The sequence below is a fragment of the Mesoplodon mirus genome, assembly GCF_964341445.2.
Source record: "Mesoplodon mirus genome assembly, chromosome: 15".
NCBI lineage: Eukaryota > Metazoa > Chordata > Mammalia > Artiodactyla > Ziphiidae > Mesoplodon > Mesoplodon mirus.
In genome coordinates, this window is record NC_138991.1 from 18937534 (window position 1) to 18953833 (window position 16300).

A 16300-nucleotide genomic window follows, 5' to 3' on the forward strand; every position below is an offset into this window, starting at 1 on the left:
GTTTTAGCTTTGAGTCACATTTAAGAGTCTCCAGGAATGACCCACTGTGAGGGCTGACAGTAGAACTCTGTACTCTTGTCCTGTGTTGTCCAGTCAACGTAGGTCAGAATGTTTATCTGATGTAAGCATTTGTCACTGAGGCTATAAGGTCCTGCTAGACGGCACAGTCCATGAGATGAGGGATTCGTCAGTATTGTCGCTGCTGGGTCTTGGTGTCTGAATACAGGCACGCTGAATAAATACAGTTTAAAAAAACGAATTCCAGCTTGCCAAGTTTGACATGTTCCTCACTTGCAAGACCTGGCCTTTCAGTATAAACTACTACCCTTGACCTATAAGCATCCATGGCCTGAGGCCACTGCTCGTGGACACAGAGATATACCAGAACTCTGAGTGTTCACCACTGATGCTTTTCAGCAGTCCTCCTGGCCCAGTGTTTCTCAAAGTTTGGTCAGCAGACCACTTGGTTCAGAAGCACCCAATATCACTCAACACCAATTAAATGGGCCCAGATCCACTTGGTGAATCTAAAGCACATGAGAGTTTGAGGAATAATGCTCTAGCCATTTCTGGAGAAAACTCTTGGAATGAGGGAAATCAGTTGAGTATTACCACCTGCATACTGCTATATGCCAATAAGGGAGCATCAAAGACTACTCTCAAAATTTTCAACCCAAGGACAGAAATACCAGTGACAATTAATAGACAATTCTGAGGGTTCTAAGAGAACTAGGCAGGATATTTCTTCAGAGTAGCTCATCAGACTTGACTGCATAAAGGGCAAAGGCATAGTGTTGTGCTGTGTAGAGTGAGTGACAGACACCTATTAGCCCCACCTAGATGTTGATGGCAGACTAATTAATCCTCAACCAAGTACTAAATACTGTTTCTAGCAATGAGCAGCTTGTCAGCTTGCATTATGTCGCTAAAATAAAATACTACCATTCAAGTCAGGCTTTTCTAGTAACTCTTACAAAGAGTAGCTCCTTAGAAGTGAAGTTCAGATAAAAACATTAGGCTCGTGGACCAAGTGCAGTGACCTATGTAGATGGACCTTTTTGGGACCATGTCTCAAAGGGAGACAAGGGAGATAAGACAGCCCCTTTCTCACGGCACTTTTTCAGCACCAAATAGGCCTTTTAAGAGTTAAGTAAATACCTGACAGCCCTTTCCCCAAACCATACCATGACAATAAAACAAAATGAAACAAACAAAAAGGATTATACAGCACAAGATCCTCACTTTCTATTCCGAAATAGAAGCAGACTCTTTCCTTGGCCAAGAATTGGACAACCTTGGAACAACTCACCATCATAGTAAAACTTGACATTCTCTGGAAGAGGTTCATATGGTGGAGCAAATACAGGACCTTTATGTTCTAGGAATTTCCACTTGATGCCTTCAGGATAGCGCTCTTCTTCCCACCTTTAAAAGACAAAGTACAACCTCATTTAGTGATCACTTCACCTAATATAGAGATTATCACCTATTAAATGCCAAAATAATTATCTGCTCAACTGATTGGTGCTCTGGAATGACTCTCGGCCCCACATTCAAGGCCTGGGTCAAAAAAACCAGCATCCTTCACTTTGTAAAAGCCAATACTCACAACAAATATGATGGAATAATCAGGTGAATGGAGGAAAATACATTTCAGCAGTTTAGTCCAAAGATATTGAGTACATGAGATCATTATTCAGCAATAAGTAGGGGATATGGATATGCAAACAACTGTTTTATCACAATGATGTAACAGTAAGCCACAAGGGTGTACATGACAGAGATATTATTTATACAGCTGATACATAGGAAAAGGCCTCCTGGGAATGGAGATGCCAGGTGAAGGTGTAAGGGAAAACAACCCTTTGAGAAAGTACATAATGACTATCATCCCATGTCACAGTTCCCTAGTATCCTTCAAGTACTCAGACCATATTAAAAACATCCCTATTATATCCAAACAGTATTTTATAGACTAGGATACAATTAGGGACCACACACTGCAACTGGTTGATATGTCTCAAAGTCTTTCTTTCTCTAGAATTAGACAAACCTTCTCACCACCACGACCACCATTTTGTTTTTTAAAGAGTTAGTCAGTTGTCTTACAGATAGACTACTTTAAAACTTCACCGATTTTAATCCTCAGTATTCCTATCTTAAAATGAAAAGTCCTACAGTTCTACAGAATTATTCAGGAGGCCAGTTATGCATATTCTATTACTTCCTGACATCTTGCGACGCCAATGTCTTAAAGTTCAGAAACATCAAATAAAAGTTACACGTATCAAATCTGTGCTGTAACAATAGCATTACTATAAAACCAAGGTCAACATATATGGCCAAGTAAGTTTTGACAAGGGTGCTGATTATTAGGAAAATGTAAATCAAAACCATGAGATAGCACTCTCACCCACTAGGATAGCTATTCTTAAAAACAAAAACAAACCAGAAGTAACAAGTGTTGAGGAGGATGTGGAGCAACTGGAACTCTTGTGCACTGCTGGTGGGAATGAAGCGGGTGCAGCTGTGGAAAACAATATGGCGGTTCTTCAAAAAGTTAAACGTAGAATTACCATATGATCTAGAAACTTCACTCCTGGGAATACACTCAAGAGGACTGAAAGCAGGCATTCAAACAAATATTTGTACACAAATGTTCACAGCAGCACTATTCACAACTTCCAAAAGGTAGAAATAACCTAAGCATCCATTAACAGATGAGTGGATAAATAAAAAGTAGTCTACACATACAATGGAATATTACTCAGCCTGAAACAGGAAGAAAATTCTGACTGCTACAACATGAATGAACCTTGAGGACATTTTCTTTTTTGGTTTCTTTTTTTTTTTTTTTTTTTTTTTTTTGCTGTACGCGGGCCTCTCACTGTTGTGGCCTCTCCCGTTGTGGAGCACAGGCTCCGGACGCGCAGGCTCTGCGGCCATGGCTCACGGGCCCAGCCGCTCCACGGCATGTGGGATCTTCCCCGACCGGGGCACGAACCCGTGTCCCCTGCATCGGCAGGCGGACTCTCAACCACTGCGCCACCAGGGAAGCCTGAGGACATTTTCTTAAGTAAAATAATCCAGTCACCAAAGGCCAGATATTGTGATTCCATTGATACAAGGTTCCTAGATTAATCAAATTCACAGAGACAGAAAGGAGAATGGTAGTTACTGAGGGCGAGAAAAGGGGGAATGAAGGAGGGTTATTGTTTAAAAAAGAGTTTCAGTTTTGTAAGGTGATGGGAATTCTGGAGATGGATGGTGGTGGGGATCACTGCACAACAAAGTGAATGTATTAGAATACCACTTAACTGCACACTTCCCCCAGAATCTTTTTTTTTCTTTTTTTGAGGTATGCGGGCCTCTCACTGTTGTGGCCTCTCCCGTTGCAGAGCACAGGCTCCGGATGCGCAGGCTCAGCGGCCATGGCTCACGGGCCCAGCCGCTCTGCGGCATGTGGGATCTTCCTGGACCGGGGCATGAACCCGTGTCCCCTGCATCCACAGGCGGACTTTCAACCACTGCGCCACCAGGGAAGCCCCCCCCCCCCAGAATCTTTTACTCTCCAAATCAGAGAAAATACGTATGTATGGATGGATGTGTGTACGGAGATGAGAGAAATTGCAAGAAGCCTATCTATAGCAGTCACAGAGTAACTGTATGGGGATCCAGAGCACCATGTTTTCCTTTATCCTAGGACTTGGTTCCATTCTTATCAACTCCACTGTTTTGTTTTCGTTTTTTTTTGGCCGCACAGCACGGCTTGTGGGACCTTAGTTCCCTGACCAAGGATCAAACCTGGGCCTACAGCAGTGGAAGTGCAGAGTCCTAACTACTGGACCGCCAGGGAATTCCCAACTCCAGTGCTTTTTAATTAAGATTCCAACTTTTTATAATTCTTTCTATTCTGTCACATTCATCCTGAGGGCTCACAGTAACTTCTTAACCATTTAAGCAAATTAAGAGATGCACTCAACACTAAACCTCAGTTTAAACAGAAAGAAAGAACATATCCTATGACACATGCTGATATCATTGGATCAGCAACTACTACTATACAAATAAAAATATTAGTGTTGGCCTTTTAAGGGCCCCATCAATGGTTCGCCAACAAAGTTAAGAAAAACATGTACTTAATCATGCTTAACACCATCAACAAACTCCCCAGTTTCTAGATATTCTCATGAGGAATCATCTATTTAGAATAAACATGGGACTTACGTTCCAACAGGCCAACCCTGACACAAAAGTACACTCAACTCAAAGCAGAGGTGAAACCCTATACAGCTACAACGAGTAACAGTTAAAAATAGGGGGAGCTGGGACTTCCCTGGTGGCACAGTGGTTAAGAATCCTCCTGCCAATGCAGGCGACACAGGTTCGAGCCCTGGTCCAGGAAGATCCCACACGCCACAGAGCAACTAAGCCTATGTGCCACTCTAGGGCCCACATGCCACAACTACTGAGCCTGTGTGCTGCAACTACTGAAGCCCGCACGCTCGAGGGCCCATGTGCCGCAACTACTGAGCCCGTGTGCTGCAACTACTGAAGCCCACGTGACTAGAGCCCGTGCTCCGCAACAAGAGAAGCCCGCGCACCACAATGAAGAGTAGCCTCAGCTCGCCGCAACTAGAGAAAGCCTGTGTGCAGCAACGAAGACCCAACGCAGCCATAAACAAATTAATCAATTAAAAATAATAAAAAATAAAATAAATTTAAAATTTAAAAAATTTTTAAAAAAATAGGTGGAGCTGGGTTTAATAGGTTTCTATGAATGAGCCTGAGCATACTGCCACCACTTGTAACATTGTTTCTATGGAGAAAATGTGACACAGTAAAGAAACCCACAGGGATCCTGACCATTTTCCCATTTCCAGAATTACCAAGGAGGGAGAAAAGGCTCAAAGTTGGCTTGTTTTTTGGCAGGATGAACAAGTCTATGACTCTGGCGGGGAAGGGAAAGATCTACACATTTACCAAACTGGTAAAGGGTGTTAATTCTTTTAGTGAGATAGCAAGAGAGGTAGTAAAAATGAGAGTATCTGCCATTTAAGCTCACTGACTAGGCTCTCAGTGACAGTCACTGAGGGCTGGACCACCGACTTCAGTCTAACAGGCAAGCCTACAGTGACAGCAGGAAAGGGCAAGCGATAGATTAAGAGGCCAGTCATTCCTGTTCTCTACTTCTAAAAACTTACAGTGGTACCTTCAAGCATTGTGCTTAAGAATGCACACGATTTAACAACCAGACTTGAGAAACGCATGCACTGGAGGCTGTAGCAAAGATTACTCAGCCCCAAACCTACCATCTTCAATGGTCCCACTTAAACCAAAACAAAAATAAAAACCATAGGTCACAAGTCTCTCAGAATTAAAGTGTGGTAACACTGACAAGAATTTCAACCACAGAAGCAAAATTAGGCTATTAGACCCTTCAAGGATACCTAATTCCACACACAAAAGGCTGGACTAGAAAAAGAGTACATCTGCTTCCAGGCCCAATAAGAGCCAGGGCTCCAAAGGAAGGGGGAAGGCAGCAGAGAGCCTGTGATGACAAAGAAAGTACCTTGTTCACTCAACAAACTTACTGAGCACCCAACCACAGAACCCAGAGAGACATAACAAACTGACGAATTACTAACTCACCACTCCCAGTAATAACGCCTGATTTATAGAATCACTTCATTTCATCTTAAAAAAAATTTTTTATTGAAGGTCATAAAAACCTTTCAATATTCCATCACTAAAAACTTTAATTTCAAAGGAAAAAAATGAAATAAAAATGAGGAAAATAAAAACACATGTTCTTTAGTTTTCTGACTGACCCCAGAAAGGCCCAGAGTTCCTTTGCTCTGTACTTTTCCTTTACACTTTCCTTTTCTAACCCCACGTGTCCACACCAACAATGCCGATTGCACAGCTGTGCTGAGCCTTCCTGCCACTGCAGCTCTGCTCTTCTCAGCCGCCTCTCTGGACACTGATGTTGCCCCTTTGCTCAGAGGTACTGGTGAGATTACTGTTCTCTATTACAAAAGCCATAGAGTAAATGCATACCAATGGGTCTGGAACTCTACATACCAAACTACAAATAGTGGATACCTCAAAGCTAGAAAAGAAAAATGGGAACGGGAGAAAGAAGGAAAGGGAACTGTCATTTTTTTCTAACTCGTATACCTCTGAATCGTTGGAATTTTTTCAACATAAACACAAATCATGTATAGTATAGATGTAGTGGCTAAATAATACAAAGTTTTAATAACAGCCAGTATTAAAAATACAAGTTTATTTCAAAGCTCTAAACATCTAGAAATAACCTTTTATTGCTAAACTGTCCTCCACTGAAGACTGTCTGAATCTTCACTCCCCACAGTGAAGAAGAATGCCTGTTTTCTCATATTTACAACCCTAGATGTTTTGATATTTACTAATCTTTCCTTATCTGTGACACATTAAACAAAAAGATGTTTCATTTATTATTTTTCTTCTCATCTTTCTTTGCTACTTGTGAGGTTCACCATATTTTAAGATGTTTGTTAATCATTTATCTTCTTTAATGAGTTGCCTTTTCCTCATTTTTCTATCAGACTATTCCTTTCATTAATTGTTTTAAAAGACCTTTTTTTTCATATTAGGAATCTTAGCCCATTGTAGTACAAATATTTTCCTTTAGGATTTTTTTTTAATGGCATGAGTTTGTTGATTTGCCATATAGAAGATTTTAATTTTATCAACTTTATAAATATTTTCCTTATGGCTCTGCTTATATGTATTGCTTCAAAAGGTCTTGGTTATTCTACAATTATAAAAATATTCACCCAGGTTTTCTTGTGAAGGTTGTTTTTTTTAAACAAATAGGCAATTTCCCCAACAAGATTTATAGAACAATCCATCTTTTCCCTCTCATTTAAATGCAACTTTATTCATATGCTAAATTTCCATATATATATATATATATATATATATATATATATATATATATATATAGGACTTCTATAGTTCACTCTGTTCAATAGGGTGGGACATAGTATTGAGATCCAATAGGGTAAGAGGTAGTTAATGTTCTCACTAGGTCCTGCAAAACTTATTTCAGAATGTTATTCCAGAGAGATTCTTTTAAGTACTTCCCTCCTCCCACAAATATCAAGCTATTCATTTTAATACTCAATATTCTTGTTTCATTAGGTTGTAGAATAAAAGAGCTAACATTTTAACCCAGTGCTGAAATATTACCATTTCCACTTCTGTTCCTCTTCTTTCTTCGGCTTCTTTTTCTTACTATCTGGCTCAGGAACTTTTTTATCTTTATCTTTATCCTTATTCTTGGGTTTTTTCAATTTACCATCCTACAAAGAAACATGGTGAGAAAGCACTTAAATAAGGACGAATTACCCTTCTCGAAGTAGTTTTGGGGGGAGCCATTAGACAGAAAAACTAGAATCATGGAATATGAGAACTGGAGAAGTTCTTGAGTCCAATACTCTCAATTTGATAGACGAATAAAAATTTATTGGTACTTCTCTCTAAAGCGCTATTTCCTAAAACTCTCAGACACACGATTACCTGAGAAAGTAGTTAAAAACATTCATTCTGTAGGGGAAGAGCCTGGGAAATTGTATTTTTTTAGCCTCAGTGGAGTTTGGGACAGAGTAATCCCAGTGTATTATCCTCACTTATTTTAAAATCTACTCATCTTTAAACTTCTTCTAATACCACCAAATAACAGGTACAGGAGACTTTTAATGTATTAAATATACAATTTGAAAGGAAATTTCTGATTGAGCCTGGTGGGGGGAAATATACTTCATTACTGCTATTTGCATACACAAAGTCATGAAGCAGTAAGCAAGCAAGTACTTGGGAAGCCCTACAACAATTACCAATTCCCATGACACTATTTCTTTGAACTGTAACCCTAGATGAGCTGTCACAGTAGCACAGAAAAAGAACAAACATAAACAAGTATAATCCATCAATACAGGTGATAAATCTCAAAACACACACACACACACACAACCAGACAAAAATGTGCTATTCAACAGGTGGGGGTCCTGCTTAACAGAATCTAAACTCTTCTGAAGAATATTTTCCTTTGTCCTAACTATTCAATATAATTTAAGTCTTTATTCAGCAAGTTTTACATAGCTATGAAAAATGGTTTTGAGTCATCTTAAAGTCAGTTACAGAATGGCAGAACTTGAAAGAACTTTATAGTTTGGTTTGACCTCCTCCAGTTATAGTCAAGGAAACTCTGAAACAGGTTTTGTCACTTGCTCAAGGTCAAAAAGCTGCTATTGACTATGATGAGAGCCCAAGTTTACCAGAAAAATAATAGAATGTGACTCATAGGAATGGCTGGAATATATAAACATTCTAGGACTACACATGGTAGGATGGTAATCAGATAAACTCAGGGAAAGCAAATGGCCTCCAGTGTACAAAGAAGGGGAAAGACTATAGTACTACACATAGTTTGAAATAGGAATGGAGAATATAAACGTGTAAGTATGTCTGGGAAGAGAAAATACTAGAGAAGCGCATTAATTCAGATAATGTTTACTGTTTAGGCTGAAACACACCACAGGAAAAGGAAATGTTTTTCAGTTAAGACATTCTCTAAACAGCTTCTGAACAGGCATGCAGATGGTTTCATCAGGAAACTACTGGCTACATCATATGTTTTCAAGCCTCAAAATGGGATTATCAGTCACTAGGAGATTTCAGAACAATTCCCAGAAATGAAAAACACCATAGCCAGCAAGTGGGGTTTAATGACTGATCTTGCCATCTGGGGTCCCTACCACAATAAGACCGGGTATTAATTTAGTCTTTCAGCCTGCTTTTTTCCCCCTCCCCTGTAGGGAGAGGCTTGCTAAGACAATTAAATAAATGAAGTCAACCATTCTTTCTCCCAAATGGTTTTAACAGTTATTACTAACCTCTGTGAAACCCAGAGAAAGGTATTATTTTACATAAATGCAACATAAGCATAAAGGCGATATAGAACGCATGGAGAGCTAAAGTTTTACATTTCTTTATTGACTGGTCTGTACTGGTAATCTACATGAAAGTGGAGTGACTATCTCAACATTTCACTCTCGATTCCTTGAGTTGGCTCTTATAACACTTGAGCTTCTGCCAAGAACAGGCTAGTTGTCAGAAAAGCTACAATTCCCTAAATGCAGGCCCTGATCATCTCTCTATGGCTTACCTACTCATTCATATTCTTAATATGATTTCATTAAAGACACTCCTTCTGCCTTCTTGTGGGTTTGGAGGATCAGCAAAGTTCCACAGGAAGCAGGATAACATGGCAGCTAGTGTGCTGGCTCTGGAATCAAACCACATGGGATCAAATCCCGGCTTTACCACTTGGTATCTGTGTGGCCTCAGGCAAATGATTTAACCTCTCCGTACCTCAGTTTCTGCATGTGTAAAATGGAGATAATAGTAGCAATATTTATCTCTAAGGACTGTCGTAAGGATTAAATGAAATGATACCTATAAAGCGTGAAGAATAGTGCCTGGCACACTGTAAGCATCTAGTACATTTAATTTGAATTATTAATATTATTACTACTATGATAGATTACACTTTTCAGATTCACTGCCCCTTACTATCACTATCTTTACTGACGATACTTCAAGCTATCGACTTTATACTTGTGAATCCATTTTGCCCAAGACCATGGCTAAACTCAAATGCAGCAAAGCTAATAACTTACTCAACCCCTTCTCTTAGGAGAGTGCAAGATTAAGACCCCTGTGAATTTCTGACATCTTTTTCTTGAATTATTCGCCCACAGTTTTTAGTCCAAGAAACAGACAGTGTCAAAAGAAGGAACCATATTAGTATATGTTAAATCTACCACAAGCATCAAATAGAACCTTTAGAAAAGTACCTGAATTGAAACTGAGATTTTAAGGAAGGTTATAAGCTAGGAGAAGAAAGAAAAGAGGAAGAGTATATGTGTTCCAGACAGAGGGAACAGCATGTGTTTCATAAAGCCCTGAAGCACAAAAGAATCTGGTGTGGAAAGAAACAAAGGAGGTCTGTGAGGCTGGAACAAGGTAAATTAGAGAAGAGGCACAAGATGCAGGGGCCAGATCGGAAGAAGCTGTAAAGAGCTTGGATGTAATCCTGTATCCAAAGGACACCCATTTAAAGGAATTTAAATAGGGAGGGTTACCCAAAATGAGTGACGAGCAAGCTTTGTTAGATATAAGAAAGCACTAAAAAACATTCCTAGGGAAAACTCCTCTGCGCTGTAAGCCAAAATATGATTTCTTGCTAATACTTCCCCTGTATGTATGAAGATAGCACAGTTTCTCCAAGAACATGTCATCTGGCAGCATAGCTCTGGGGAGACACCCAGGAAGGCTGAGATCTTAAAACTAGCAGTGCCGCAGCCACTGTAACACACTTAAGGGTTTTCCCCAGTGTTTCCTCTGCAACAGAGCAATGAATCCCTAAAACCCATTTGGCCTTCAGAAGTTATTTTATGGAAAACTCCCTATTCCAAACTCAAGCCCCAAAGGGCCTAAGTCTCTTTACTAACCTCTTCTTCCTCTAGTTTTCGTTTCTTCTCTTTCTTGGTATCTTCTGTTTTAATTTTCTTAGGTTTATAATCAGCACTAGAAAGGGGAACATGAATACGCAGTTAACACAATTGTGACTCAGTAGTTCTCACCAATAGGATTAGGACCTCCAAACTCTTCTTGGCGGCCTCCAAGGCAGGCGTGGCTGTTATTACTCTTGGCTGGGCATTCTACAGTCAAGAACAGGAATGGAGAAAGTAAAGAAGGCCAGACCAAGGACCAATAGTTATAGTCCTATATAGAACAAAACAAATAACTTTATACTACACGCAGGCCTGGAAGGGAAGTAGAGTAGAGGGATACATACAAAAAACAGACAACACTAGAAGGTAGAAATCTGGGAAGCACACACACAGGGCAACAATGGCTACCACAAAGTAGTAACTGGAAAAGAAAGGGGAGGAAAGAAATTCTCTATGAATTCTGAATATATACAAATGAGCTCATTAAGTACTTCCCTCCTCCCTTTCCATCCATCTTCTACCATAAATCCTTTGTAGAGTCCCAAAACATAATAAACTCTGCAAGATTGAAAATAATGAACAGGATTTAACCTCAATGACTCAACCTGAGAAAGAGGTACATATAAGTCTCAAATAACTGTTTCAAGTAAGAGCAATTTTATTACTTCTATACATGGAAACTTCACTCAGAAGGTACTAAAAGGCACAAATCCTAGGAAAAAATGCTTCAGCAATGAAAACTTATCTGTGGTACGTGATGATAAACTTGAAGTAACTTAAATAATTTAAATATTCTTTGTGAATTCTGGATTATTTGAAATTCCAACAATAAATATGTATTACCTTTTTAATAAGAAAAAACATAAGAAAAGTGTAAATATATACTCTCCATTTAAGCCTCAGGCACACTACTTATTTATTTAGGAAACGCTATTTCTCATAATTCAAAGAGAAATCAGTCACCCAGTCTATTAATCACAAATTCCTAATGAGCAAAAGTCAACTAATGCAGTTGTTCTATGTATTATTGTCTAAACAACTCCTTTTTGTTTAAAAAAATTAAAGTAATAAGAAATACTCACTCATCCTCGTCTCGAGGTCTCTTTAATGGCTTTATATCCTCTCTAGGAGGAGCAAAATAGCCATCATCTTCAGGTTCATCTTTAATCAATGGTGGACTAAAGAGAAAAAAATTGCTAGTTAATGAGTGGTGGAACATCTACATTATATCAAGTAATGCAAAGTAGAAGGAAGTAGCTAGTGGACGGATAACAACATACATGTGTACATATTAAAAGGTTTTCCATGAGCACTTTTTCTCACTTAATTCTCACTACAACCCTGTGAGGTAGACAGTATTGATCTCAATTACAGATGAAGAGGCGATATCAACGTTCGGGATCCAGACTCCTTATTCTCAGGATTCTTTCCACTACATCTTAGCTGTCTGTGCCAATGGAACCCACACCACAACAGGAACAAACCTAAGTTGTTTCCTCCCGTTATTTGAGGGGTCTGTGTATCTGATCCCTCAAGCGATGTGAATTGATTATTCTAGTGCTCCAAAAGCTAAAATATAGCTTTCACAAAAAAAGGAATAAAAATGTATTCCCCAAACTTGAGTCCCAAAACAAACTGAAGTCATTCTAAGCCAAATCTATTCACTGTTCAACTTCCTCCTTTGGTTTACTGACTTTATACACAGAAGAGTACCTTGTCCTATTTTTGTTAAGATTCTGCCTTCTGAATATAAAAAGATGATTCTGTTAGATGACTATCTTGAACCAAAAAGAGGAAGGGGTAAGTTAAAAAACCAATGAGACTGGACTTCCCTTGGTGGCGCAGTGGTTAAGAATCCGCCTGCCATATATGCATGGGACACAGGTTTGAGCCCTGGTCCGGGAAGATCCCACATGCTGCGGAGCAACTAAGCAACTAAGTAGCCTCACAACTACTGAGTCTGTGCTCTAGAGCCCACGAGCCACAACTACTGAGCCCACGTGCCACAACTACTGAAGCCCACGCGCCTAGAGCCCGTGCTCTGCAACAAGAGAAGCCACCACAATGAGAAGCCCGCGCACCGCAACGAAGAGTAGCCCCCGCTCACTGCAACTAGAGAAAGCCCGCGTGCAGCAACGAAGACCCAACACAACCATAAATAAATAAATAAGTGAGTGAATGAATGAATGAATAAATAAATTTTAAAAAAGAAAAAAAAACAACAACCAATGGGACCAGCAATCACCACAGCCTGGGATGTTCCCTGGCCTGGCACATCTTGTTGGAACTGCACTGCTCACAGCCAGAAGCATCTACAAAGCTAACTAACTCAGCACAGGGAATGGCCTCCAGACACAAAGACACTCATCTCTAGGGGGGCCAAAGGATAAGCATCCAGATTTAGCTGCCAAAGAAAGGATATTCACAGGGTTTCAATGCTGTCCCCCCATTCCCGCTCCCACCCCAAGCATACTGGACCCCCTTGCTTGCAAATGAATTTGAATGTTTAAACAGATTAGCTTTCTTTCTTTCCTTATTTAAGCACACTCCCCAAATGCTGACCTGTTTCTCCCCATGACGGAAACCACTGACACAGCCCCAAGTGTCCAAAATTTCCAAAAGCTTTGCACCAGAGAGAAAGAAATGCTGCCATTTACCCAACTAGTTAAGTAAATGCTAGATCCTAGTACTGTCATGAGTGAAGTTAAAAACACTTGGGAAGGGTTACTAGGCCTGAAGAAAGAATTTTTAAAACAATTACCAGAAAACTGTTCCATCCAGTGAAGCATGTGGATTCTCTACCACGATACAGATGCAAGCTAGAGCAGTCCAGCAAAGTGAACACAGAGACCACTGCCTCGAAGGGTGTGCTTCTGACCGTCTAGCCCAGAAAGTCTGAAACTGAACCCAAGACTCCACACCAAGTCCAGAGAGTCTAATCATATCTTAGTTTAATAAAAGTTCAAGGCAGTCTCCTGGCAGAAAATAGTTGCCCTGTGTTCAGTCACTGTTATCTAAGAAATCAGAATGCCCAGCTTTGAGCTCTAATGCTTCTTGAATTTTACTATTCTGCATTCCTAGAACAGTTACAGAACATGCCTGAAGAGGGCACTTGCTTCTCCCTGGTCTAAGGGACCCAGAGTAAATGGCACAATTTTCAAAAATGTTCTCAAACGAAACTGAAAGTTCAAAGTTTCAAGGAAGCAAAACCGTCAAAAGACTTTGCCCTGGACAGTAATGCAAATACTCCCCACAACTCCTCGTAAATCCATCCTGCCATTCAGTGGAGCAGGTGAGAATATATGATCATATAAGTTCTGGGTTTTTTGAAACCAGAGGAGACATTCGGGCTTATTTTAGGAAGTTGAGGCTGATGAGGAAAACAGAATCAAAATGGCCCCAAAAAGTAAAGGAAAAGTGACCTCTAGATTGTGCATATTTTCCTTTCCTCTGGAAAAGAGATAAAATATTTCTACTCAAATCTACACCTGTCCCTAAAATGCAAATCAAGTTAGTTTCTATATATGAGCCTCAGAATAGGGGCAATTCAGAGTAGGGGTTCAGAGTAGGGGTTTTTCAGGAAACTCCAAAATTACTACTAAGTATAGAGTTTCTTTTGGGGGTGACGAAGATGTTCTGAAATTAGATAGGGATAATGGGGAGGTTACATAACCTTGTGAAATACTAAAAACCAATAAACTGTACACTTTAAAAGGGTATATTTTATGGAATGTTAAATTATATCTCAATTTTAAAAAGCTTCTTCCTGTCAACCTTCTCCACTCAAAACAGCCTTCTAGAAAATGTGCTGGTCAGTCTCACTAAATGGCACTCTAGAAATGCTCACATTGGCTTAGACCAAGTCCTTTCACTGCCAACTTCCTCGAAAACCTGGAGATGGCCAGTCAGTGCATTTTAGGTAAGATCAGACAACACTGTAACGTGGGCAGCTGGCCTACTGGACGCACAGAGAAAGAGAAGCCAAGGCAGCCGAGGAATCTTACCTAGAAAAGCCATTTTCCTTCTCCTTTTTTATTTTTGCATCCCCAGAGGCTCTAATCTGAAAGGTAAAACAACAGTAACTGATTAGTACCTTAAAAGGACTAAACTTGAAGAAGCTTCTACCTTACTTGAGATGATCTGGCCTCCACTCTTGGGGCATCTTGATCCCAGACTGACTCTTCTTGTTAGCCAAACTAAACAGGTGGACCAAAGGTCTTGACACTTTTCTAAGACTCCTTTTTAACAATTCTTCCGATGAACTGTCCAATTTACTGAGAAATGTTTCCCTTCAAAATGGTGGCTTTTTACCTTTAAATGATGGTAGGTCCCTCTCCCTCAATAAATATACTCCACCTCTCAAGGATTTGCCCTTGGCAGTGCAGACAAGAAATAAAAAACCAAACCAAAACAAAAAGGAGTACTTTATTTCCTATCTTCTCTGATTTAGGCAAAGTATATTTACTTTTGCCCTCCTTCAACTTTCCAGACATTTATTTCACACATACACTCAGAGGAACACACACACACACACACACACACACACACAACCAATGGAAGAATACAAAAAATAGTACAGTGGCTGTCTCCCGAAAGGGAAAGATAGACGACAGTGATTTGAGGGTAAAAGGGAGATGTATTTCTCACTATTATTCCCTATTTCATATTGTCTGAATTTAGCAAGTCCATCCAGCATTACCTTTTTAGAAACTAATATAAAAACTTTTTTTTAAAAAGCCTATGCACAGTACTACTACTTATTCACAGCCAGATGTGCATGTCACATGTACCACCTTCTTCAGCCCAGGTGGAAAAAAAAACAGATTTTACCAGCAATGAGCTCATTAGGTTACAAGCATCCCACAAGTTTGTTCTACAGAGATTTGGCCAGCAGAATTAATTTTCCCCATGAAAGAAAACTGACCTTCCCAGAAACCCGACATCCCTCAATTTATCCATTTTCCATATAAAGTAAGGTAATGACATGGATAGGTTTGGTGCATGAAATACAATGGTAAAGGGCTTTGGTTTTCATAGTTTAAGACTCTGGTTGGCTCTGACGTCTCCTGACACAGACCTTTTTCACTCAAAGGCCAGGGAATCTTACTAGTCCATGAAGGTACTTTCAATACCTGCTTTTACAGGTAAACAAAATTAAAAGTACAGCCCACACCTCTTCATTCCCCACTGGAAAGTTCTGTACCTTTTCCTCCTTTCGTTTTTCCTTGTCTCTGTCTTTGTGTTTGTCTTTATGCTTCTCTGAACTTCCATCTTTGTGTTTGGTTTTCTCCTTCTCTTTGTGTTTCTTTTCAGAATCTTTATGTTCACTGTGAAAAATAAGACACAAACAGTTAGCAGAGTAGGGACAAACAGAGTAGGGACCACAGGGTTCATATCACAAGATTAACTCACAAGATACCCTGAGATAACATGAACCATGGAAACTTGCAATGCTTTAAATAAATAGTCCTGACAGAAGGTTCAAGTAGAGGCTCTTGGCTACATCAGACTTTATCTTGCTTAATGTTTTAATTTTTTCGAAGGAGCAAAGGAATCAAATAGAAAAAACATTAGTCATTCTAAACATACCAGGACATTTTTTTAAGTTACTAAGACTATACAGCAAACCCACTGTATTTCTACAACATTCCACCAGCAGAAAACTATAATGAAAGCTCCAACTTGAGCTCTCACATCTGATGTGAAGAGGTAAAAACAGTTCACCAAAAATCATT

The 16300-nt window shown here is 39.7% G+C and overlaps 1 protein-coding gene across 1 annotated transcript in view; it reads right to left on the reverse strand.

The window, feature by feature from the left end:
* Window positions 1-16300, reverse strand: part of TOP1 (DNA topoisomerase I) — an 84151-nt gene that overhangs the window by 26810 nt on the left and 41041 nt on the right. Inside the window, exons 4-9 of the mRNA XM_082645041.1 lie at window positions 15769-15892; window positions 14570-14625; window positions 11648-11743; window positions 10563-10638; window positions 7237-7349; window positions 1310-1425 (exon numbers count right to left, since the gene is read on the reverse strand). Coding sequence (XP_082501167.1) covers window positions 1310-1425; window positions 7237-7349; window positions 10563-10638; window positions 11648-11743; window positions 14570-14625; window positions 15769-15892 — 581 coding nt within the window. The remainder of the gene's footprint in view (window positions 1-1309; window positions 1426-7236; window positions 7350-10562; window positions 10639-11647; window positions 11744-14569; window positions 14626-15768; window positions 15893-16300) is intronic.